Source organism: Perca fluviatilis, chromosome 12 (assembly GCF_010015445.1).
Source record: "Perca fluviatilis chromosome 12, GENO_Pfluv_1.0, whole genome shotgun sequence".
Lineage (NCBI taxonomy): Eukaryota > Metazoa > Chordata > Actinopteri > Perciformes > Percidae > Perca > Perca fluviatilis.
In genome coordinates this window covers 37,695,690-37,720,789 of record NC_053123.1, presented here as the reverse complement: position 1 = coordinate 37,720,789, position 25,100 = coordinate 37,695,690, and the positions used below count along the sequence as shown (strand labels likewise).

At 40.0% G+C, this 25,100-nt stretch overlaps 1 protein-coding gene across 3 annotated transcripts; it reads right to left on the bottom strand.

Moving 5' to 3' along the window:
- Positions 1 to 8,695: 8,695 nt before the first annotated feature.
- LOC120570139 lies at positions 8,696 to 22,643 on the bottom strand. 3 transcript variants are annotated; one of them, XM_039818376.1, is made up of 14 exons: positions 22,186 to 22,643; positions 20,042 to 20,172; positions 19,785 to 19,947; positions 19,460 to 19,652; positions 19,070 to 19,144; positions 18,876 to 18,965; positions 18,044 to 18,118; positions 17,850 to 17,939; positions 17,003 to 17,108; positions 15,846 to 15,916; positions 13,679 to 15,758; positions 13,022 to 13,168; positions 12,891 to 12,944; positions 8,696 to 9,177 (listed from the first exon to the last, which is right to left on the bottom strand). In XM_039818376.1, exons 2-14 carry the CDS (start codon positions 20,145 to 20,147, stop codon positions 8,924 to 8,926), a joined length of 3,504 nt encoding a protein of 1,167 aa, XP_039674310.1. In that variant the 5' UTR covers positions 20,148 to 20,172; positions 22,186 to 22,643; the 3' UTR covers positions 8,696 to 8,923. The 3 variants fall into 3 exon arrangements, with proteins under 3 accessions (XP_039674310.1, XP_039674312.1, XP_039674311.1); XM_039818378.1 differs by having other exon boundaries at positions 15,581 to 15,758; XM_039818377.1 differs by having other exon boundaries at positions 17,859 to 17,939.
- Between the last annotated feature and the right edge of the window lie 2,457 nt (positions 22,644 to 25,100).

Genomic DNA, 25,100 nt, shown 5'->3' with positions numbered 1-25,100 from the left:
AAACTATGAATGAACACATATGGAATTATGTACTTAACAAAAAAGTGTGAAATAACTGAAACATGTCTTATATTCTACTTTCTTCAAAGTAGCCACCCTTTGCTCTGATTACTGCTTTGCACACTTTTGGTATTCTCTTGATGAGATCCAAGAGGTAGTCACCTGAAAGGTTTTCCAACAGTCTTGAAGGAGTTCCCAGAGATGCTTAGCACTTGTTGGCCCTTTGCCTGCATGTTGCTGCAGGATGCTGTGGTAGCCATGCTGGTTCAGTATGCCTTCAATTTTGAATAAATCCCCAACAGTGTCACCGGCAAAGCCCCCCCACACCATCACACCTCCTCCTCCTCCATGCTTCACGTTGGGAACCAGGCATGAAAGCCCCCCCACACCATCACACCTCCTCCTCCATGCTTCACGGTGGGAACCAGGCATGTAGAATTCATCCGTTCACCTTTTCTGCATCGCACAAAGACACGGCGTTTGGAACCAAAGATCTCAATTTTGGACTCATCAGACCAAAGCACAGATTTCCACTGGTCTAATGTCCAATACTTGTGTTTCTTGGCCCAAACAAATCTCTTCTGCTTGTTGCCTCTCCTTAGCAGTGGTTTCCTAGCAGCTATTTGACCATGAAGGCCTGATTCGCGCAGTCTCCTCTTAACAGTTGTTCTAGAGATGTGTCTGCTGCTAGAACTCTGTGTGGCTTTCATCTGGTCTCTAATCTGAGCTGATGTTAACTTGGGATTTCTGAGGCTGGTGACTCAGATGAACTTATCCTCAGCAGCAGAGGTGACTCCTGGTCTTCTTTTCCTGGGGAAAAGTTTTCGCAATTTTTCCAGACGGACTGACCTTCATTTGTTAAAGTAATGATGGCCACTCGTTTCTCTTTACTTAGCTGATTGGTTCTTGCCATAATATGAATTCTAACAGTTGTCCAATAGGGCTGTCGGCTGTGTATCAACCTGACTTCTGCACAACACAACTGATGGTGCCAACCCCATTAACCAGCTACAACCTCACTGTACCGTGGACGGCACACTTTGTGGCTGGGGTGTTCACTCATTAGCGTTTTTATAACTTTAAAGCATTACATCTTCAACATATACAGCCATGCGCCACACTAATTGAAAGCTTAGCCTCTAATGATTAATTTAAGCCCACATACAAAGCATAAGATGATTTATAGCAGTTACACAACTGTTGCAAAGTAACAGAAAATGAAACAATTCAGCCGTAAACTGCGCCGCTTGTGTATAGAGCAGAGAGTGCGTGCATACCTTTTTTCCTTGTCCTTTCAGCAACAAAGTGGTATTTTGCCCAAAACTTGATTTTCATAAATCTCCAAGAGGCCAAGGAAATGTAATATCCAAGCAGTTATATTCCAAAACGATGTGTTCGCCTCAAAATGTCCGAATCGCAACGGAAAAACACGAAGCAGTATTCCATTTCCGCACTTCAATCGCGACTCGCTTCTCTCCACACGTTGCTACATGCTCGAGGTAGGCATCGCTGTAATGCAAATGCTCTAAGCTTTCATTGGATACCTCGTTTGAGCAAATCCGTTCAGGTTTGCCTGAGATATGGCCAATGAAAGGCGACATGGGTCTGTCACCATGTCAGCCCCACGTGCGCTCGATCGACATTTCCCAGGACCAGTTACATTTAAATGCTACAAGTCCCGTCTACTTTTTTAGCCAATGAGCAGACAAGCCGATTGATATTGAATATTGATATTGAATATGACCCTGACATTTCAACCCTGTGTTGGCAGGGGCTGTGTCAAAAACTGGGCCTCCTATGAGGATCTCTCACCCAGTGCAATTTGTAATTACTTATTTCTATATATTTATGTATATAGTTATTTCATGTATGTGTGTGATTGATGTGGGTGTGTTTGTGTATTTGAAAAGTGTTTTATTATGTACTTTATTGGCTTTTTTTTCTTTTCACAAATAAGAAAAACAGACAGACATTTCTGTAGAAAACAATTCATATAAAAAACATTTTTGGATTTCTGGATTTTTTCTATAGTAAGCTGAGACATGCTTGGCCTGGGTGTATCTGTAACCTACCAGATGTGTTTACAGTATTTTATTTTAATCATTTTACAGATGTATGACTTGGACGGAAATAAAAAACCTCCATTCTAGCCTCTGTAACTCTCTGTCAGTAAGGCCTAGAATCACCCTGACACTTGTAACAAGAAATTGAGAGTGTGTCCTTTGTCCTGGCACATCCCAGAGAGTCAAAGTATATGGGAGCTGTACCACTTTTAATTTGGGTATGTCGTTTAGACCCAAAAGCATGAAATTTCAGCCGTTTTTAATAAGGGAAAACATTCCACTGATTAACCCTGACAAGGCTTGTTTGTGAGATATCAAAAAAAGCAAAGGGTGGCTACTTTGAAGAATCTAAAATATAAGACATGTTGTCAGTTATTTCACACTTTTTTGTTAAGTACATAATTCCATATGTGTTCATTCATAGTTTAGATGCCTTCAGTGAGAATCTACAATGTAAATAGTCATGAAAATAAAGAAACGCATTGAATGAGAAGGTGTGTCCAAACTTTTGGCCGTACTATATATATATATATATATATATATATATATATATATATATATATATATATATATATATATAAAAAACAGGGCCGGGACTTTAACGCGTTAATTAAGATTAATTAATTACAGAATTTAATGTGTTAATTAATTACACAAAAAAATAAATTTTTTACGCATTTTAATCACACTTATTTTTGCACCGCGGGACATTTCTCACTGGATGAGTTTCGGCGGACCGATTATACTGGCGCACAACTAGCGTTCATGACTTCAGACAACAACAAACCACGGTGAACATGAACGAAGAAGCTGACGAGACCGCTTTGGTTGACCCCGCGGATGGGACATTTTGTTGTAAAAAACGAACGGATGGAAGCGTCGATAAGAGAGCATGGTTGTGTGCGAGCTATGCAACAAGGAATTCACACATCACCGCAGCACATCGAGCCATTTAGCAGCTAGCGTGGGCGTTAGCCCGACTCCGAGTACAAGGATCCACACCCGACCTACACTCCACCAGATGACTGGTTTAAGGACCAGGGGAACTAGTCTGAATGTAGGCTACTTGAAAGTATTGTGTTTTACTAAAGAAGGTCTACCTACCTATAGGCTACCTGAATTTTTGAAATGTACTATATTTCTAAATATGCTATTGCTACACTTAATGGCAAAAATTGCACTGGTCTGCTGGACTTGGTTGAACAAAAATAAACAATATTTTGTTGCTTAAGCTTATGTATTCAGTCATTCAATGGTATACTAAAAATCCATGTGAAAAAAATTACTTCTCACTGTTCTCAGGTTAAATATTTATTAAATTAAAATGCGATTAATTTCGATTAATTAATTACAAAGCCTGTAATTAATTAGATTAATTTTTTTAATCGAGTCCCGGCCCTAATATATATATATATATATATATATATATATATATATATATATATAGATCTTAGGGGACACGGTGGTGCGGTGGTTAGCACTGTCGCCTCACAGCAAGAAGGTTGTGGGTTCGTACCCCGGTTGGCCCGGCCTTTCTGTGTGGAGTTTGCATGTTCTCCCTGTGTCTGTGTGGGTTCTCTCCGGGTACTCCGGCTTCCTCCCGCCGACCAAAGACATGCGTGCTAGGTTTATTGGTGTCCCTAAATTGTCCTTCCTTTTGACTCACACACACACACCTCACACACACACACACACACACACTCACACACACACACACTCACCACACACACACACACACACACACACTCACACACACACACACACACTCTCACACACACACACATAGACACACAAACACACACACATACACACACACACACAGACAGACAGACAGACAGACAGACACACACACACACACACACACACACACACACACACACATACAGTAGAGATATGTCTCTAATATAGAAACGTTGTGTGTCCATCCTAGAAGCACACTATTCTATGAAGGATGAGAGATGTTAGATACTGTTGGTTTTCACCAAGGTTAAGAGGTCACGAAGAGCAGAAGAGGAAATGAGAAAGAGGACTCAACCCTTCTTACACACACACATACACACACACACACACACACAGACACACACACACACACACACATACACACACACACACACACAGACACACACACACACACACACACACACACACACACACACATACACACACACACACACACACAGACACACACACACACACACACACACAGACACACACACACACACACACACACACACACAGACACACACACACACACACACACATATACACACACACACACACACAGACACACACACACACACACACACACACACACACACAGACACACACACACACACACACACACACACAGACACACACACACACACACACACACACAGACACACACACACACACACACACACATACACACACACACACACACATACACACACATATACACACACACACACACACACACACACACACACACACACACATACACACAGACACACAGAGACACACACACAGACACAATATTAATAACAGAGTAATATTGGACTGAGTAGTTAAATTGTAGCATGACTATCAAATGGCTGTAGATGATGATTAATAGCCATTACACTGTTAATTTTAACAAGTTGACTTTACTTAAAATGTATGGAAACTCATTGCCTTGAAAAAACTAAGTTCAATGAACTTAGCAATGGAAAGTTAGTGCAGCTTAATTGTTCTGAGTAAACAATACTTAATAAACTTATACCTATTAAGTGAATACAACTTGTTTTTTTAAGTAAACACACATAATTAGCTCATGTTTTTTAAGTTAATGCAGGTTGCTTTTTCTGAGTAAGTAACACTCAATAAGCTTACACTTATTAAGTGAAGACAACTTGTTTATTTTAAGTAAACAAACTTAATTAGCTCATGGTTTTTAAGTTAATGCAGCTTGCTTTTTCTGAGTAAATACTTAATTAGCTCGCATTTTTTAAGTGAGCACTACTTAATACTACTGACTTGTTTTCTGGTTCAGTTTACAGACTGAAAATGACTACCAGTATACAAGTAGCATACACCTCTATTTAAAAAAATATCTAAAAGAATGAAATGAGAAGGTAGGTTTAGATGAATCACATCATTTCTTTATTTTTAAAGCATTCACATAGAACACCATATAAAATCTTTAGTAAAACAAGAGTGCTTGGGCTCTGTAGTAAAATAATAGTAATAAAAACATAGCAAGCACAAACACACAGACACAGACTGACACACATACACACACTGACACAGAAAACATAAGCATATAGAATCGCTGAGTCACGTCGTAGCTGGTTTTAAGTCTACCGTCAACGGATCCCATTTCATGGCTTATACTCCAATGTGTCAATGGAGAAATTGTATTTTTACTTCCAGAACCCGCTGTGGGCGGACTGTTGAGCTCTATACATGTAGCCAAATTCATTTCTCTGCATTTAACCCATCCCTCAAGGGAGCAGTGGGCAACCAATCACAGCGCCCAGGGACCAACCCCAGATCTGAGTCAGTGCCTTGCCTGAGTGTGTGTTTGTTTGTGTGTGTGTGTATGTGTGTGTCTGCGTATGTGTGTTCGTGTGTGTGTGTGTGTGTGTGTGTGTGTGTGTGTGTGTGTGTGTGCGTATGTGTGTTTGTGTGTGTGTGTATGTGTGTGTCTGCGTATGTGTGTTTGTGTGTGTGTGTGTGTGTGTGTATGTGTGTGTCTGCGTATGGGTGTGTCTGTGTGTGTGTGTGTATGGGTGTGTCTGTGTGTGGGTGTTTGTGTGTGTGTGTGTTTGTGTGTGTGTGTCTGCGTATGTGTGTTTGTGTGTGTATAGGTGTGTCTGTGTGTGGGTGTTTGTGTGTGTGTGTGTTTGTGTGAGTGTCTGTGTGTGTGTGTGTGTTTTATTAAATTGTTTATTTAGATAGGGACAGTGCATATTAATGGACATCACTACAAGTACACATGCTTGAGTTAGCACCATAGCTAATGTCCATCTATTGTCCCTATAGGCAGATACATAAAAACAGTTACAAGCATGCAACAACCTCCTAGTTTGAGAGGCAAGACTAACAACAGTCAGGACAAAATACTACAGAACATGTGGTTATCTCACATAATCCAATCCAATCCACTTTATTTATATAGCACGATTTTAACAAACACAAGGTTTCCAAAGTGCTGCACAAAAGATAAAACAAAGTAAATAGATAACACAATAAAAGCAGAGGTACCCCTATAAAATAAATGCAATAAAAAACAATTTAAATTGAATTAAATAAGTAAACATCAATTAAAATATGCACATATGCACATAACATCAACACTTTACCTGGTGTTAAAAGCCAAAGAAAAGAGGTAGGTTTTAAGAAGAGTTTTAACATTAGACAGGAGGCCTGTCTAATGTGCAGAGGCAGTCCAGTCAAAGGTTTTGGAGCTGCAACGGCAAACGCTCGATCCCCTCTGAGCTTGAGCCGAGCTTTAGGCACGGCACGAGATGGGCTAGGGGTGTAGGGGTGCAGCAGCTCAGAGAGGTAAGGTGGGGCAAGGCCGTTCAAGGCTTTAAAAACAAATAAAAGAATTTTAAAATTAATCCTGAAATGGACAGGCAACCAGTGGAGTGAAGCTAAAATAGGTGAAATGTGCCATGTGTGAGGCAGTTAAAGGTGATGTGGTGGCAAATTTTATTTTAACCATTATTGATTAATGATTTTGACCATTTGTTTAAAGATTGTTTTAAACCTCCACAAAATGCTTCCTGTAGACTTTTAAAGCACCAGAGAGGGGAACACCTACAGCCGTCAACTATAGTCTAGAGAGTTATTTAGTTTTACTAGCCTGAAGCTCCTCACATTGTTGACTTTTTGCTTAGATAGAAGCGGAGATGACTGTTTACAACAGTGAGAACTACGTAGCTTTCTGTCTCCTGAGATAAAACTGTTGTTTAGGCTAGTGTTAGGAACAGAGAGCAGAGGGGAAGGTGAGACAATGGTTTGACTGTTAATGATGTCCTCTCTTCAACTATGAGCATGCTAGAAGATATGTTTAGATGGGCTTAACAGAGGTCTTTACTATATGATGTTTTGATGTTTAGATTTTAGGTTAGAAAGACATTGTCAGTTGTGCTGCGTGTACCTTTGAAACTGTTTTTTTTATCATGAATATCACTAACGCTGTTGCTTGAAGAAAAACTTCCAAGATAGTGAGTGCAGCTTTGGGTTTCTAAAAGCCAGAATTCTGCATCAGCCAACCTGCTTGCTGCCCCTTCACATCGAGGGAGAACTAATCACTCAACCAAATCCTGACTGTTTGCTGTCCTGGCTCCTAAATGGTGGAATGAGCTACCTATCGACATCAGGATGGCCGAAAGCCTACATATCTCCCGCTAAAAACACATCTCTTCCAATCCACTTTATATACAGCTCAATTTTAACAAACACAAGGTTTCCAAAGTGCTGCACAAAAAGATAACACAATAAAAGCAAAGAGGTACCCAATATAAAGATAAACATACATGCAATTAAAATAAAAATTAAATTAAATAAGTAGAATAAATAAAAACTAAAATGCACTGTCCACAAACACTTAAAATAAGCAAGAATACACACAAGATCAACACTCTACCTGGTGTTAACCGACTACACCTCGGATAAACATCCAAAATAAAATCTGCACTTTCATATGGTTCTTTGTAGTTTTGCTTATTTAAATAAACATGACCCCTTTAACTTAAGGACAAGTACACAGTTCTTGTACACAAGAAATACAGCAAGAAGAACCCAGGATACTGGTTTGATCAAATCAGTTCTTGTGTAAGTTTAAACAACCGTGGGAGAGAGTGTGTTCACTTCTGTAGAAACAACACTTGCAAAACACTGACAGTGTTCTTGGCAGAAGTTCAAGGAAGAAGTTTGTCTCCCACCTCATCACACACACACACACACACACACACACACACACACACACACACACACACACACACACACACACACACACACACACATACACACACACACATACACACACACACACATACACACACACACACACATACACACACACACACACACACACACACATACACACACACACACACACATACACACACACACACACACGGGTTTATGTGGTTTAGCTGGACTTTTTCTCCAAACGGGCCCGGTGGTGGTTTAGATGGACTACCCTTTCCTGAGGTCCTAGAGCTATGGGAGTTAGATTAAAACACTCAAAAAAATCTGAAAAAAATTCAGGTCACTTTAGACTTCAGATACACCCTTCAGAGCTTGATACACACCACCCTAAAACTATTGTGGTTTATAGAGACAGTCCTCCTTATGTGACTTATAAGGTCCAAACAAACATTATTGGGACTTTAAAGGGACAATGACGTCACTTAAATAACTTGGGCTCATTAACATAAATACACATTAACCTGACACCACCAAGCGTTAATGGGACTTAATTATTATTTTATTGTACAACTCAAATATCACCATTGTTAATTGGTGACACTGACTAACAGCCAGATAGGAGCCTGTAACAGCTTAACAATAGATTGTCATACAACACAAGTGTCATGACAATAACTGATTTTAGCTGTTTTGCTCAAATCTCATTCTTACCCAACTTCAAAAGACCCATGGTTGCTCATAACAAAAATAAATTAACATGTAAAAAAAATAAAATAAGTGCTGGTTTACAGTTTGTTGTTATGATGGCCTCTTTGTATAATTCAACCTTATATTTTTGTACTGAACCTTTAAAATGGCATTATTACAACCTATAACAGGCAGATAACTTGTAACACAAGAGCCACACTTTTTAAAACATTAACACAAACAGAAAAACACCACCACAACTGTCAGTGTATTTAAATCTTTTCTTTTTGTGACTGCCTCTTTGCAGTTATTCCTCTATTTCTAACAAAGTCCCTTATATTTTGCACTGTTCTTTGTGCCAACACGGGGTCTTCCACCAGTTTGCAGTGACTGCATTCAGTTTTGGTGGCCAGTTTCCCCCTGCTTATATGATCTTTGAAGTGTCGCATTACAGCAGCAACCTCAGCCTTAGACCACACTTTCTTTGCCACTCTTCTGGATCCATGTTCTTTATCAGCATAATTCCCTGGAAGATAGGCAAACAAGAAAAAGATATATCACAAACAAAATGTGTTTTTTTCTTAATAATTCACTTTGGATATCAGTTGACTGCTCACTCGATGTGATTTCACCAACTTTACTAGCCCACATTAGAGTGTGGACAATATGGCGTGTATTAAAGTCATCAGCATTAAAACAACATTTTTAGAATGTCTTTGCTGTTCATCTGTTTAAGTGGCTAAACCTTTTGATATATTAATTAATTTAAGTACAGTTAGTAATACTACAATTAGTAACATGTCTTAAGTTATTTTGGCATTGTACTTCAACACACCGTATTTTAAATGAAACAAGGTTTAAGGTCTGATTCTCAGTATAAATCTGATTTCATAGGGTTAACTAAATAGTGTAGGAACTTGGTCTGAAAGTTTAGTCTTGATATTGAAACGTAACACAAAGTACGTAACAATCAGCCTAATACTACTTTTAACCTCTTAGTCTTCCAGATTTTGTGACTCATTCATTTTGAGTCTTTTAACCAATTTGCCAAAAAGAGAATTAATAGAACATACTCATGGGCAATCAAGAGAACATATGAAGAGAAGGAGGTAACCTTACTTTTATCTCAAATTCAGTATACATTTTCTGATTAAATTAAGTGTATATGCTCCTTTGCAGACAAGATGTTTTGTACAAATGCAGTACATGTACAGTAAATTTAGGGCTATTTATTTATAGGGTGAGGCTATTTGCACCCCTGGTACAATTAGCAGTATGCTATTTGTACCCTGGTGCAATTAGAAGTGTATGCTATTTGCACCCCTGGTACAATTAGCAGTATGCTATTTGTACCCTGGTGCAATTAGAAGTGTATGCTATTTGCACCCCTGGTACAATTAGAAGTGTATGCTATTTGCACCCCTGGTACAAATAGCAGTATGCTATTTGTACCCTGGTGCAATTAGAAGTGTATGCTATTTGCACCCTGGTACAATTAGAAGTGTATGCTATTTGCACCCCTGGTACAATTAGAAGTGTATGCTATTTGCACCCCTGGTACAAATATCAATGTATGCTATTTCCACCCCTGTGCATTTACAGTACCTTGGCATATATTTACACACAGTTATCCATACTACTCGTGTATTACACATTTTTTTGGAATATTATCGCCCTGACATTCTTAACCTAACCATAACCATCCCACTCCTCTTGCCTAAATCTAACCAACCCAACCAGAGCAGGCATATTCATGAGTCTTCCCCTACCACCCTGCAAAAAAAAAAAAAAAAAAATAGTTCGCGGGTCCTGACTTACGCAATTGCATGCAAATTATCCAATCCAAATTTTAAAAAATAAGATCACCACACAGGGGAATTGAACTCCTAACTCCCATAGGATAAGCGTACTAACCACTCACCTAGCAGTTCTTTCAGGAAGTCAAACAACTGTTTACCACTTGGTTTCTTCAAGCCTCGGTTGCTAGGTAACCATACTGTATACAAAAAAATAGGTACTTACCATAGACTGTATTAACAGTCTATGGTACTAACTAACAAACTAACGGTTGTATGCTTTCACTGAAGACCGAAAGCGCAACTGTAGTATCCATTTTCCGCTAGAAATTCAATTGTTATAAACTTTAGAGACAAAACTTCCCTAATATGCCAGTTTCTGCGGTCATGGAAGATGAACGTTCGCCATGATTTCGGTGCACACGAGCAACGTTTTTTTGTTGTTACGTCACAGGGTGAAAATAGCTCAGCTGTGTGGCCGAGGCTATTCGTACCGGGGGTGCAAATAGACACTCCGTTATTTATATCCCTTTCTTTAACATTACTCTTGCATTTTGATATTTGAAAACTTCAGAGACAGGAAACATCACAGAGACGTGCATAAATATCCTTAGATGGAATCCAACTGTGGATGTTGCAGTTTTGTGGCATGTGCAAAGTAATTTTTTGGTCCTCGGTTTTATTCCTATACTTCATTTTATTCTTTTTAAAATGGTATGACTTTTTATTTAGGGCTTTCTTCCTTTCATACCTGGCCTAAAAAAGGATGTATTATTCAAAGCACATTAAGGTGCTTCACAATTCAACATGGTGCCCACACTTATTTTGTTATTGTGCATCTAACACACACAGCTTGTGTGTGACAGTAAGATACAGCAGGGAAGAACTTCTGGACATTGGCAATGTTCAACATTAACTTTCTCCTACGCCTGGACCAAGCCAACTCCAGCCGGCAGGACACAGCAACACCGGTGCGCCCACAACGGGGACGAGGCAAGAGAGGTGGGCTACATGCTAGGCTGAGCTACAGGACCATGCTGGCTAATGTCCGTTCTCTTGACAAATAAGATGGATGAGCTGAGAACTAGGACTACAACTCAGCGTGAGATAAGGGAATGTTGTGCTCTTATTCTCACTGAGATCTGGCTCTCTGACAGCACGCCAAACTCAAAGAAGACCAGGGGAGGCAGCATGTGTACATTAACAACTGATGGTGTGGGAATGTGCAGATTGTTGAAAAGCACGGTTCATCGGACATTGAACTTTTAATGCTAAAGTGCAGGCCCTTCTCTTTATCTTTATCTACCAAGCGAGTTCAGCGCTGTGCCTCTGCTCGATGGGGATGCTACAGGACCTCATCACCAAGCTGGAGACTGCACACCCAGATGCCGTCCTTCATCTTGGCTGGTGATTTTAACTACTACAACCTCAGGGAGCGTCCTACCAAAGTACCATCAACACATGAGCTTTCCTTTGAGGGAGTAGAATACTCTTGACCAAGTGTACAGCAACATGAAGAACGCCTACAAGGCTGTGCCTCGGCTGCACTTTGGACTATCAGTCCACATCTCAGTGTTCCTCTACCCAGCCTACAGCCAACTCCTCAAACGAATGAAGGATCTGAACTAGTGCTTCAGGACTGCTTTAACAGTACAGACCGGGGTGTGTTTAAAACTCCTGCTCTGAGAGGGGACTGTACTGTGGACCTAAAGGAATATGCTGCAGCTGTAACTGGCTACATTTGCAAATAACCTGAGAACATTATCCCCACTAAACGCTACAAGACCTACCCCAACGACAAACCCTGGATTAACTGAAGTGTGGTCCATGCTATGTGCGCGCTCTGCTGCATGTGTCTCGGGTGAAACTGAGGACTAGAAAAAGGCCAGATATGACCTGCGTAGATCAATCAGACAGGCCAAGAGACAATACAGACTGAAGCTGGAGGGATATTACAGCACTGCTGATCCTGGGAGCATGTGGCAAGGTCTGCAACACAAATTGCAATCAGAAAACAAACCGCTCACTTCGAAGCCCTCAACACCAGCTGAAAGGGAGGGACTATGGCCAACAAGGGCATACTGGACACACCACTCTGTGTCACTGTGTCACCACTCTGTCCCCACCTGCTTCAAGTCCACCACCATCGTGCCCCTCACAAAGAAGGACACTGTGACTTGTCTGAATGACTTTCGGCACCTTAATTGTAACTGTGTGGCACAGAGCACCTTATTCAACTCAGGTTTCTTTTTTTCTTTTAATTCCAACTTAGGTTTATTGTACACTGGAAGTTATATTTAAATTTTATATTTTATTCTATTTGTGTTGTGCATTTTTCTTATTATTGAACTGTTCTGTTAAGCGAGTTGGGTAAAGTAAGAATTTCATTGTATGGTATAAACCACTGTGTTGTGACAATAAACCTCTTAAATCTGAATCTTACCTTCAGAGGGAGGTACACTCTCATTTACTGTGGACGACACAAAGGACGATGATCCTGTTGAACACACAATTTAACAAAAGTTACCTTTGTCCCAGGAAAAAATACATTTTATCAGCAGTGAGTTAACATACCAAAGCCTCCAATCTCATGGTCTTGCTCTGCAGTTGTAGAGTCAAAATCCACAGGCTCCACAGTTCCAAACTCTGATGCTGTGACTTCTGTGTTGCCGTTATCAGATTCACTCCCACTATCTTCAGCGTCACTTAACGCAATCTCATCTGGAAAATGGCATTAGTAAAACTCACATAAATAGCTGGACATACAAATCTTTGGTTGAAATAGCCACATCAAATAAAAAGACCTAGGGAAAAGATAGTAGGCCTGTGGTTTTGTACTTGCCACTTTTTGCAAAGTAACTATTTTTACTTGAGTAGTTTTGAGCTATTATACCTGTGTTTATGTTTAATGTGGTCCATGAGCACATAAGATAAAACAATCCATGTAAAAATGATTACACAATATGATATGTTAATATTTAACGTAATTCGACTGCACCTCCACAAACATAATTTTGAATTACTGTCCAGCCATACTGTATTTTTATGCTTATATTTCTGAATAGTAGTCCTCAACTCATATTTGGACATGAAAGGTGATTTTTTTTTCTTGGAAAAGGATGCTGACTACGCCAAGTCTAGATGTTTATAAATTAACATTCAAAGGAAAAAACAAACACTCAGATAATATCTACTAATTATCACTTTTAAAGTGCTAATTTCTATACAAACCTTCAATTTCAATCTCATCCAGTGACTTCCCCTGCATGCTGGAAAGGTGTCCTTTCTCCATTGACAAAAGCAGTTTGGAAATCTTAGCCAGTTGTGTTGTGGGAACTGGTAATCTGTAGAAGTCGCGGTGAACACGGATGTCGTGACCCACGAAATCTGCAACCTGATCAAGTTCATTGTTTTTTAAATTAAGGACTTGTGAGAGTGTGGCAACATGTTTCCTGAGTTGTGTTGACCTGAGGTACTCCGGGTGCTTTGCTCCACACTGGTTTGCATGAACACGCAAACAGTCCTGTCCCCTGTAGTGGCTCATTGACGTTGGTCTTGCAAACAGGAAGACATTTGTGGCACAAACGCCACATTCAGTTCTTCTACTGGCAAGTAGTGACAAAGCATCCACAACACTTGGTGTGAGCAGAACTGCAACCTTTCTGCCCCTTTTCCCCATGATTTCAATTCGGCTGAAATAGTTGCAGAGCTTCTGTTCAGTCTTCGACAACCCCATGGCAACATCTTCATGGAGCTTTGTGTTGTCCCTTTCATGAAAACTTTTGAGGCGCATTTTTGAAACTTCCCCAGCACGTCTTCGATTGAACACAATGATTTGTGCAAGTGTGAGTTTTGCAAGTTGAGCATAATTCTGAGTGGTGGCCTCTTCCTTCAAGCTGCAGAAGGCACTTTCTGCAGATTTCTCAAGGTACTGATGAAGGATCTGAACATCTTCAGTGAAGGGCAATGTTGATGGTTTGTTGTATTTTGCATCACTCAGTGTGTTCAGGGCACTGTGAGACACCAACTCAGACCACCTGGAGGTGTACAACTTCTTGAATGTGTCAGTGTACCTGATCAACTCTTCATCTTCTGCCATGAGTGCCCTACAATGAATAATGTCAGCGATTTTCTGCAGTGTATGCCCCAGTTTCAGCGCAAGGCTTGGTTTCTGGTACAAGTGTTTTTCTTCATCAAAACCTGAAACTTTCTTTACTGCTTGCACAACTCTCTGGAAGTTAGCAGGTTTAACAGCCTCCTCTAGGTTATGTACTGAGAATTCTGTACGCAGGCATAACAACAAACGCCCCACTTCACGGAGCTTCTGTCGAATGTATTCATATTTTGTAGGGTCTTGTCCATGTTTGTTGTAGAGTGACTGGGCAAACTGAATAATAGAGAGGTCATTTCGCACAACTGAGGCCACCTCATCTTGTTTCATGACACTAAGGAGCTTCCACACTCCACTTGAGATCTGCTGACAAAATGTAGACTCCAGAGCTACAGCCAAGCCCAGTACTTTGGTTCTCCCAGGTTTGTCACCCAAATCTTCGTTTTCTGGCTTAAAGGGGCATCTGCGGACATGTCTCCAAAGCTCCTTACGTATGTACATCCCTTGACAATACATACAGTGAATAAACTTTCCTGCCAGTGTTTTAGCTTTTGGCTTTCTCTTCACTTTCAGTGATCCTGTTCCATCTTGCAAAACTGCAGTGTTATGTTTAAAATTTCCCTTATTCCTCATTTTTTCTAATAATATCTTGCGCTCTTTTGAGTCCTCAGGAAGGGAAAATGCATGGACAATTTCAGCATGTGTCTTGTGTATTTTCAAGTGGCGGGAAATTTTGCTTTGTGGCTTACCACAAACATAACAGTAATTCTTTTTACTAATAATCAGATGTGGTAATTCTTGTTCATGAGTCACAGTTTCTTCCTCTGGCTTTTCCTTTGATGAGTCTTTGATAGAATTCGCTGAATTAGATGTGTCAGCAGCATTGGGAATCATCTTATTTTTAAGGGGTGGCCAACATTGTGATGTACTGGGCACAACTGGGTTGCCTGTATCTGACCCATAAGATGTTCCAACATCAGGTATTACTGGTTTTACTTGAATATGTGCAGCTCTTGCCTTACTTGACATTAAGAGTATGCTGGCATCTGAATCATATTCATCATCCTCCGAGTCAGGTATGTATTCCATGTCAGACATGTCCTCAGCATCATCAGATGACATTTGGTCCAATTCTGGATGTGGAATTTTGTCCTGATCTGACATCCGTTCATCTTCAGAAGCCTCAGAAGACTGTTGTGCCTGAATTGGTGAGAAAGCAAATTATTTTACAGGGTGATTGAATCTTATAGACAGTTCAAGTTCAACACTCACTCAGTAGATACTCACCTGTGCTGTGCTGTGCAAGTAATCTCCTGTAATTTGCTTGAAGCAGGATTTATGCCAGACCCCTGAACAAACTGTAACACATTTTGAGTAAAATAATGTTAACACTGTAGGTCTATTTAAGTGGTTAGAGCACAACACATGTACACTATATACTAGGGCTGCACAATTATGGCCAAAATGATAATCACGATTATTTTGATCAATATTGAGATCACGATTAATTATCACGATTACTTGTTTTTAACCAAAACAAATTTTATTGTCACATAGGCTAATTATAACCGCTTTTACATCCATATTGTGCTACATTCCTCCTTTATTGAAGGATACTGTGAAGGAGTATGCCATTTCAGCTGTTGTGCGACCGCTTTCCACACATGCACGTTTGCCGTGAAAGATACAGGCAACGCAATTTTCTGTTCATGTTAACGGCGCATATGGTGCCCGGTATCTACCTGACGAAATAGCAACGCAAATTTCGGTGGCTCATAACACTGCCACTTACATGTCTGCTTTGGGCTCTGATGCTCCGAAACCCACGTTAGAGGCAACATAAACATCGCTGCATGTCATGCTAGTAAACACTAATAACACATTACACGGCAGGTAACGTTAGCCTACCGTTAGCCACAGTAGTAACTGGATTAAACACGGCTAAAATGCTGACAGCTAAACAGTGTAGTGTGTCTGTATTTCACTGTAGGATTCCAGCAGCGGGACGGCCAACAGTCTGCCGCTAAAGCTATGAGCTAAAAGACACAAACTAGCACTATGGTCCTTGCTGTTGTATGAAAAACAAAACAGACGGGACAAAATGTTGCATTTACTGGTAAACATCGTGACCGACTTATGATGCCCGACTCCTACCGGTTGTGGAATTTTCCGCACGTAACTCTGTCCTCTGTCACGGTCTACATCTAAAAATTGAGCTGCGTGGTGCAGAGAAAAACTCTGATTGGCTCACAGAGACACATGATCAGCCAGTGGTTTATGGAGTGCTAGATTGGCTTTGCAAAAACTGTTCTATGAACGGAATGACACATTTTAAATATCGCACGATCACGCAAATTTGATCGTGGGAAGCCAAAATCTTGATCGTGATTAAAATTGGATTAATTGTGCAGCCCTACTCTATACTAATTCACTAAATATCTAACCTGTGCAGCGATAGCCAAGCCACTTGAAGGAAGATATGGGTCCCACACAATTAACACACTTGTCCAAGGAGGATACTGTTGCGCACACCAGGCGGTGTTTTTGACACTGTTGGCGAAAAATGTAATTGTAGTATTTATGTATGCCACATAGTTTGGACAGAAAGACATTTCATATTTACATGTCAATATCTAATAACTTTAAATCCAATACCAATGTGACATTTAATTTACTTCATACATATTACCCTTTTATTGCATTGTATTTTATTTATAGCGTATCTTAGTTATACGCAGCTTATTTATAGCGTATCCTATATGAAGATATACCTTCTTCATATTTTTAAATCGTAGATGGGGAATTTGTGGTTAGCCTCAGTGCCAGGAGCTGACTTGTTGTAGCCCAGTATAACTAATAGGGTCCCTATCCATTACCTGTAACCAAACAACTTACCATTCACATTAAACCAACATACAGATCAAATGCAGGCAGTCCAAGTGTTCTTAAAAACCAAAGTGATGCCTCTGGTGACATGACCCTCTAAACTGTATGGTCCTCCCAAGTCATATTTGGGTGGGGTTCACCGTTTGATACACATACACTAAGATATTATACTGACTGAAGCTTGAAAAAGTATGTTTAGACAATGTCCTTCCATTTCATTGTCCACATAAAGCATGTTCTACTCAACATTGTCCACATAAAGCATGTTCTACTCAGGCGACTGCACACACACACACACACACACACACACACACACACACACACACACACACATTGAAATAGGTTGGTAGATTTAACATTTTGCTACAAATAACTTCACTAAGTTGTACATCAGATTTAATTTACCTCTCCAACCTTGGTGAGTGGGCCGAGCTCTGGACTGGTCTGATTTGGGTGGCTGACAGCTGTATGGATGCACTTGCTCTCAGTGGTCAGCTGTAAAAGATGAAAGAGAGACAAAGGACAATAAAGAGAAAGTCCTGGGAACGTACTACTAGAGAGGATATTTGACATCTGAATAAAAAAAGAAGAAGACATACATCTTCAGGCTCATCAATTGTGGATGGGGGATTTGTGGCACCACAAATCTTTGGAGCCATTTTGTCATCAAGGGCCTGTAAAAAGGAAAAAAAACAAAAAATATATATTATCATAAATATCTTGAAGACAATATGTTCCCTGTGTAGTATTCTGTGAAAAGATATCATGGCTGTATTTCTGAGTGTTTTGTGGAAAACATGTAGTCTCTGAAACAGTTCTCTAGTCACTGAACAGGCCACATGACTACAGTCCGTGGACTATGAAAACTATTCTCTGCTGAATACAGCATTTGATTACTTCGTTGTTTATCAATTGCCAGCCCACTTGCTAGAATGATCTCACTTCTAGAATAAGGGGCTGTAAGCTTTTACATGGAGTGACTTTTTAGTCCTTTTATAGTTCTTAGATTTGCTATGATTCTTTTTAAATTACATTTTGTCATGAATTTTCGTCAGTGCTGTTGAGTGGGTGCTCATCCACTAGATGTACCTAAACACCGTATCATTCACATTAAACCAACATACAGATCAAATGCAGGCAGTCCAAGTGTTCTTAAAAACCAAAGTGATGCCTCTGGTGACATGACCCTCTAAACTGTATGGTCCTCCCAAGTCATATTTGGGTGGGGTTCACCGTTTGATACACATACACTAAGATATTATACTGACTGAAGCTTAAAGCATGTTTAGACAATGTCCTTCCATTTCATTGTCCACATAAAGCATGTTCTACTCAGGCGACTGCACACACACACACACATTGAAATAGGTTGGTAGATTTAACATTTTGCCACAAATAACTTCACTAAGTTGTACATCAGATTTAATTTACCTCTCCAACCTTGGTGAGTGGGCCGAGCTCTGGACTGGTCTGATTTGGGTGGCTGACAGCTGTATGGATGCACTTGCTCTCAGTGGTCAGCTGTAAAAGACGAAACAGAGACAAAGGACAATAAAGAGAAAGTCCTGGGAACGTACTACTAGAGAGGATATTTGACATCTGAATAAAAAAGGAAGAAGACATACATCTTCAGGCTCATCAATTGTGGATGGGGGATTTGTGGCACCACAAATCTTTGGAGCCATTTCGTCATCAAGGGCCTGTAAAAAGGAAAAAAACAAAACATATTTTAGACCGTGGACTATGAAAACTATACTCTGATGAACACAGCATTTGATGACTTCATTGTTTTTGTTCTACCAGTCTGTAATGGTCAGTATCATCTTTGCTATGTTGTGCTGGGTAGGTGGTATCGGGACTGGTGGTGCTAACAAACTGTTAACAAAAGCTATAAAAATCATGTTCTACCTGGAGCTAGATGGAAAATGTACAGTATTTTGGTATGTGAAATGTTCTATGGTTAAAGCATTTCTTATATGAGAACTATCAATTTCAAAAAGTCAAATTTTGACCACCTTGCATCTCCACGGCCAGTCTGAGTCACCATAATTATAGGTGATCTCCTCTCCTGGACTTATGTCTCGAACTGCAAACAAACAGAGATGGGGCTTCCCTTGCACAGTGAGGTACTTCATCTTGGCATTAGGGTTTATATGGTCGTCATTTACAAGTCTGCCAAGTGACCCATTCTCTGTTGCTGCATCAACACTACAAAAACACAAGTAACATTTTCAAAACAATCAGTTTTTATACTAATGCAATGCAAATGAACCTAATGTGAGAAAAGAGAAAAAGAGTCATATAATTCTGATTAGATTAACCAGTGACATATATACGTACCACCACAGTTTTCCATTAAAATGGAACTCGAACATAAACACTTTGAGGAGGTCATGGTAAATTCTCTGTCTCCTCTCACATTCTTGCTTGCTTATTAGATCACCTCTGTATTCCAATAGAAAGTCTCCCTTTTCAAATGGAACAGAGGTGAAGATGCCACGGCCTAATTCATCAAAGACAAAACAATAATTTAAGAGGCAAAAAGTGATATGTATTAAAGTTGAATCACGATTAAACAATCAGAATATTCAACTTACCTTTTACAGCATTGATGTACTTGATGTCAAGTCCCACTTTGTCACTTTCAGCAGTAACATAAAATCTTGCATCATCCTTTGGATTAATGCGTCTACGCCGCTGCATGTTTACTGTTTACAGGTGCCACAGCCTAAATTACCAAAAGTGATTGTCAGGATTACAATGTTCACTGGGACAAGTATGATCAGAAAACAAAACTCTGGATAAATTAGTAATGTACAAGCCACATCTGGACAGAAGCCAAATGATGTGCTCATAACTGCACCACACATATTTTATTGATTATTTTAAGAATACATAAAAAAGTGTAACATCTTTCTCACAAAGTAACATGCTGGTGGGAATCTGTACTAGATAACAGGAGGAGGATGACAGTAACTTTAATCTCCAGCTGTGCTGGACCACATTCAGACTAAACTTCATCCTGCCTCCAACTGATTTTGTTTTCTGATGGTGTAGAAAGTCACTAAATCGAGCGAATCTCTAGTAGGCTTCATAGACCATGTTGCTCAGTGTTACCATCCAAAAATAACAGACAGGTAGCAAGAAAAAATGTTTTAACTAACAGCATCTTTTCAAAGATAAAATCTTAAATTGATACATATTCTGTCTGATTCTCTTCTCTTTATATCATACGCTCTACATTTTCTCTTTCTTCATGTGACAGTAATGAGATTCACATTGTGTTTTTGGGTTCAAAGTCCTTTAAATTTGGTTTCTTTGGTCAATATGAATTACAGATTATTATGACATTAAAAAGAAACAGGGCATGAAATGTTATCACTGTGATGCTTCTGGCATTAGATCGGTTTTAGAATTATTCAAATTAACATGCACCTGACTGGTCAAAGAATGGTCAAAAGTATGTAAAACTACAAGAGAAAAGGCAGTCCCATCCCCTCTACAAGTTTACTAGATTCAAAATAGTCATATATTTGGAAAGTAGTCTAAACCCAGACATTTGCAGGAGGCTCAGTAAACAGGTGCTGGTTGCTATAGAAACCATGGTGCTTTATACTACTGCCTCTGTCCTCAGCTAACTAAATGAACAGTGTGAAGATCTATATTAACAGTAAACACTGTTTTTAACTATTTTTTTGAAATAACACACTGCACCAGATACCTGTCAGGTCTGTTTCCCCTCATGTTTTGTATATTGATCATTGTGGTGGGTTACTATGGGTACCAATTAATTTATTTTACAGTTTTAGTACACTAACAGAACATCATAAAAACATTACATTTATTCAGAGGTGTATAGTCCAGGTGCCAGAAAGTAGAAATCCTGTCCAGCAGCTGTCCCAACCATCACTAAACCAGCTCCTCTACCAGGTAGATGAGCTCGTTAGTGAAAACACCTGTTCTAGATGTAGAGGCAGATCCAAAAACATGGCAGGATTTTTTCTTTCTGGCACCTGGACTATACACCTCTGCATTTATTAAATGGCCTGAAAGTACTCCTATTAATGATATATCTTCCAGCCTTCCTGTGTCACTGCAACTTCATATTTAAACAAAATAATGTTGGGCTACTAAGAAAATATTAAATTCTCTAAAACAAACACAATGTCTGTGGTAAAAGTTAAGGCTTCCAGGTCCAGACCTCAGCTATTACAAAAGCTACAGGTGGATACAGACAGACAGTTACATAAACTTGTTAATCAACTTAGTACTTACAGAATAGGAAAACCAAAGATGATATCAGTACATCCTCTTAGTTCTTTTTTGTTCCAATTCCAAAAAAAACGAGCTGACAACTAGCTGCTTTCTAGTCCTCCTCTCCTGTCCTCTCTGCAGGCATTCACTTCACGTAAATGCTAAACGAGGCTTAACGAGCAGGGCATGTGGCTACGTCCTGCTTGTTAAGCCATGCCGTAGCCACAGCTCAACTTAACCTAGCTAGCTTTCATTTTAAAAACAAAACTACCAAATTTGACCAGCTGGCAATGTTGCTTCTGTCCTCATCTCTACCTGCTGTCCTCCACAGCTTTAGCTCGAGGCTTAATGAGCAGCACATGTTGATAGCCAATCAAGCTAGCTCAGCTAACATTGCACATGCTTGTAGCATTTCACAGTAATGTCTTGCAAAAAGGAAACACTTCTTCATGCAAAAATGCAACTCTATTTACAATATAAATATTACCTGTATGTATTTAATCCTCTAGTAAGTCCATGACTCTAGATGCCGCTTCCCAGGTGTGGTCCATTTAAGTTTTAAACAAGCACGTCTCTGGGCCATGCTCCGGGCATGTCTGGGCGGAGCTTCCAGTCGACTTCCGTTTGGCCCCGCCCACGCGCGAAAACCAGCCAATCACAAGACAGCCCGCCAAAATGCACCGTGTGTATCAGAAATGTGTATGAAACTGCAATATAAAACCCAGCAGTGGCGTCGCTGTTCTGATACACTGGGATACACTCAAAATCAGGTCAAGTGGTAAATGAGGACTTTCAAAGAAAAAGAGAATTTATGTAGTTTAGACACTACAGAATGCAATTCCGCTCTTTGATTTATGAGGACTTTGGCATAGTCCCCGTATTACCCTTAGGTCCGTGGAGCCCAGGTGAAATGTCTGGCGTGTTGTCCGTGTAAACCACATACACCAACACAGAGACACACACACACACACACACACACACACACAGACACACACACACACACACACACACACATAGATACACACACACACACACACACACACACACACACACACACACACACACAGACACACGCACACACATACACACACACACACACACAGACATACACACAGACACACACACATACACGCACACACAGACACACAGAGACAATATTAATAACAGAGTAATATTGGACTGAGTAGTTAAATTGTAGCATGACTACCAAATGGCTGTAGATGATGATTAATATCCATTACTGGAACAACATATTGATACATTACTAATGATTTAATCCAAAGGGAATGATTTCATGATCTTCAACTGAGATTAGATCTGTAGAGAATAATGCAATAGCAGCAATTGGCACACTGACTATTATTGCTCATACTTATTACAGAATAACAATAGTGGGAATGCTGTTCAACAGAGTATTTTGATAAAACCACACTAGTTTGCAAAATTGTGTTTTAACAATTGGAAAAAACTGTAACTTAATGTTACAAATGTTAAAAAGTTACGAGGCTGTTGTCCAGAACATTGTTCCTCTGTACGTAATTTTTGTTTTCCTACCAAAAATGTGACATTAGTGTCGCCTTCTTTGGACCTAATCTATCCTTCCTTCCTATACTGCCCCTTTACTTTTTATGTTTCTCGCTTTTTTCTTCTTATGTCACTGTTTTTGAAGTTTTTGATACTATTTTGATCTAATCTAATTTTAACATTTGGTGACATCTGGTCTAAATAGTTGATTGATTGTAGTATTGGAAATCGGCAAGGCTGCAATTCCCGTGGCTGGCCGCTGTTCATCACCATTTTATCGGCGTTTCTTACCTGCCAGGTATCCATGGTGATGACATCACTGCAAACTATGAATTAATGGATATTAATCATCATCTACAGCCATTTGATAGTCATGCTACAATTTACCTGAACTTAGTCCAATATTACTCTGTTATTAATACTGTGTCTGTGTGTGTGTGTGTGTGTGTGTGTGTGTGTGTGTGTCTGTGTGTGTGTATAACTAGTTAGTTCAGTGATCACCTCATATCAAGTCCCATCCAGTTCATGACCTGCTTTGTCTAACAGAAGGGTGTACAAATCTCAAACTATCTCGGGACGTCCCAGGACATGTTTCACATTCATCTTAAGGGACAGAGCAAATCAAACATTCTCTACAGATCTCATCTCAGTTGAAGATCATGAAATCATTCCCTTTGGATGAAATCATTAGTAATGTATCAATATGTTGTTCCAGTAATGGATATTAATCATCATCTACAGCCATTTGGTAGTCATGCTACAATTTAACTACTCAGTCCAATATTACTCTGTTATTAATAGTGTGTGTGTGTGTGTGTGTGTGTGTGTGTGTGTGTGTGTGTGTGTTACGACCCCTCCCTTTTCTGCCTGCTGTTGCCATTCTCTTTCTCCTTGGCTCCACATACCATTGAACATGCGTTGATCCGGTTGATGACAGTGTGTGTTCAAGTTAAGCAGTTTATTTTAAATATAAACTTCTTCCTTAAAGTCCTGCCAAGAACCCTGTCAGTCTTTAACAACAAGAGGTGTTCCTCTACAAGTCAACACGCTCTTTCTCACGGTTGGTAAAACTTGCACAACTGATATTTATCACACTAGTATCCAGCTTTACTTGCTGTATTTCTTGTAGTTAAAATATGAACTAGAACTTTAAGCAGTTATGACGGGGCCCAAGCCTCCGATGCCAGTCGCCTCCAATGCCAGTCGCCCCTGACGCCCGGGGAGCTGTGCCAGTTGCCCCCAGTGACCCGTGGAGCTGCACCAAAGCGGGACCTAAAGCATTACGTGGGGGGGCAAACATTGGTGAATATCAAGAGGTTTGATCCACACGGTCTGCGGTACTCTGCCATTACAAATGTATTGGTTAACAGTTCATCTCCATGCATGTACAGAGTACTTTTAACAATTCTCTACTATAAACAAACTTCTTAACCCCCCTGACCACAGGGGACAGCAGAGAGAAATGAGAGAGTGACTGAGAGGGTGGAGGTACTGGCAGGTGTGGTGGTTGAAAGAGCAGGGGAGGTGGTCAGGTTGTTGTAAATGGTGTCATAGGCACCAATTTATGTTTTCCTCTGAGGGTGCTCACAGGCGCAAGCCCTTTAAAAAAAAAAAGAACCTTAGGAAACAGACAGCGCCTGACACGAACACACGCGCCTATTGACTTGATAATTTAGCAGTAAAGTAGGCTTTCAACTCCGGACAGCGCCACTTCTCACAAATACAGATAGGATTGGAGATGAGAAGATTAACTGGTACGTAACCGCGATCAGCTTCGTGGGAAATTAAGAATCAATGACACCAACATAACCAATCACACTATGACAGACTCTCCCCTTTTAATTGCATGGTATCGGCGCCTATGAATGGTGTTGATTT

Bases quoted from the DNA above. Each gene is read 5' to 3' on its own strand.
- LOC120570139 (XM_039818376.1), bottom strand. From the start codon at position 20,147: ATGCAGCGGCGTAGACGCATTAATCCAAAGGATGATGCAAGATTTTAT. The intron at 18,966-19,069 runs GTATGTCTTCTT...CGTCTTTTACAG, and splicing joins CAATTGATGAGCCTGAAGAT to CTGACCACTGAGAGCAAGTG. The intron at 17,940-18,043 runs GTATGTCTTCTT...CATCTTTTACAG, and splicing joins CAATTGATGAGCCTGAAGAT to CTGACCACTGAGAGCAAGTG.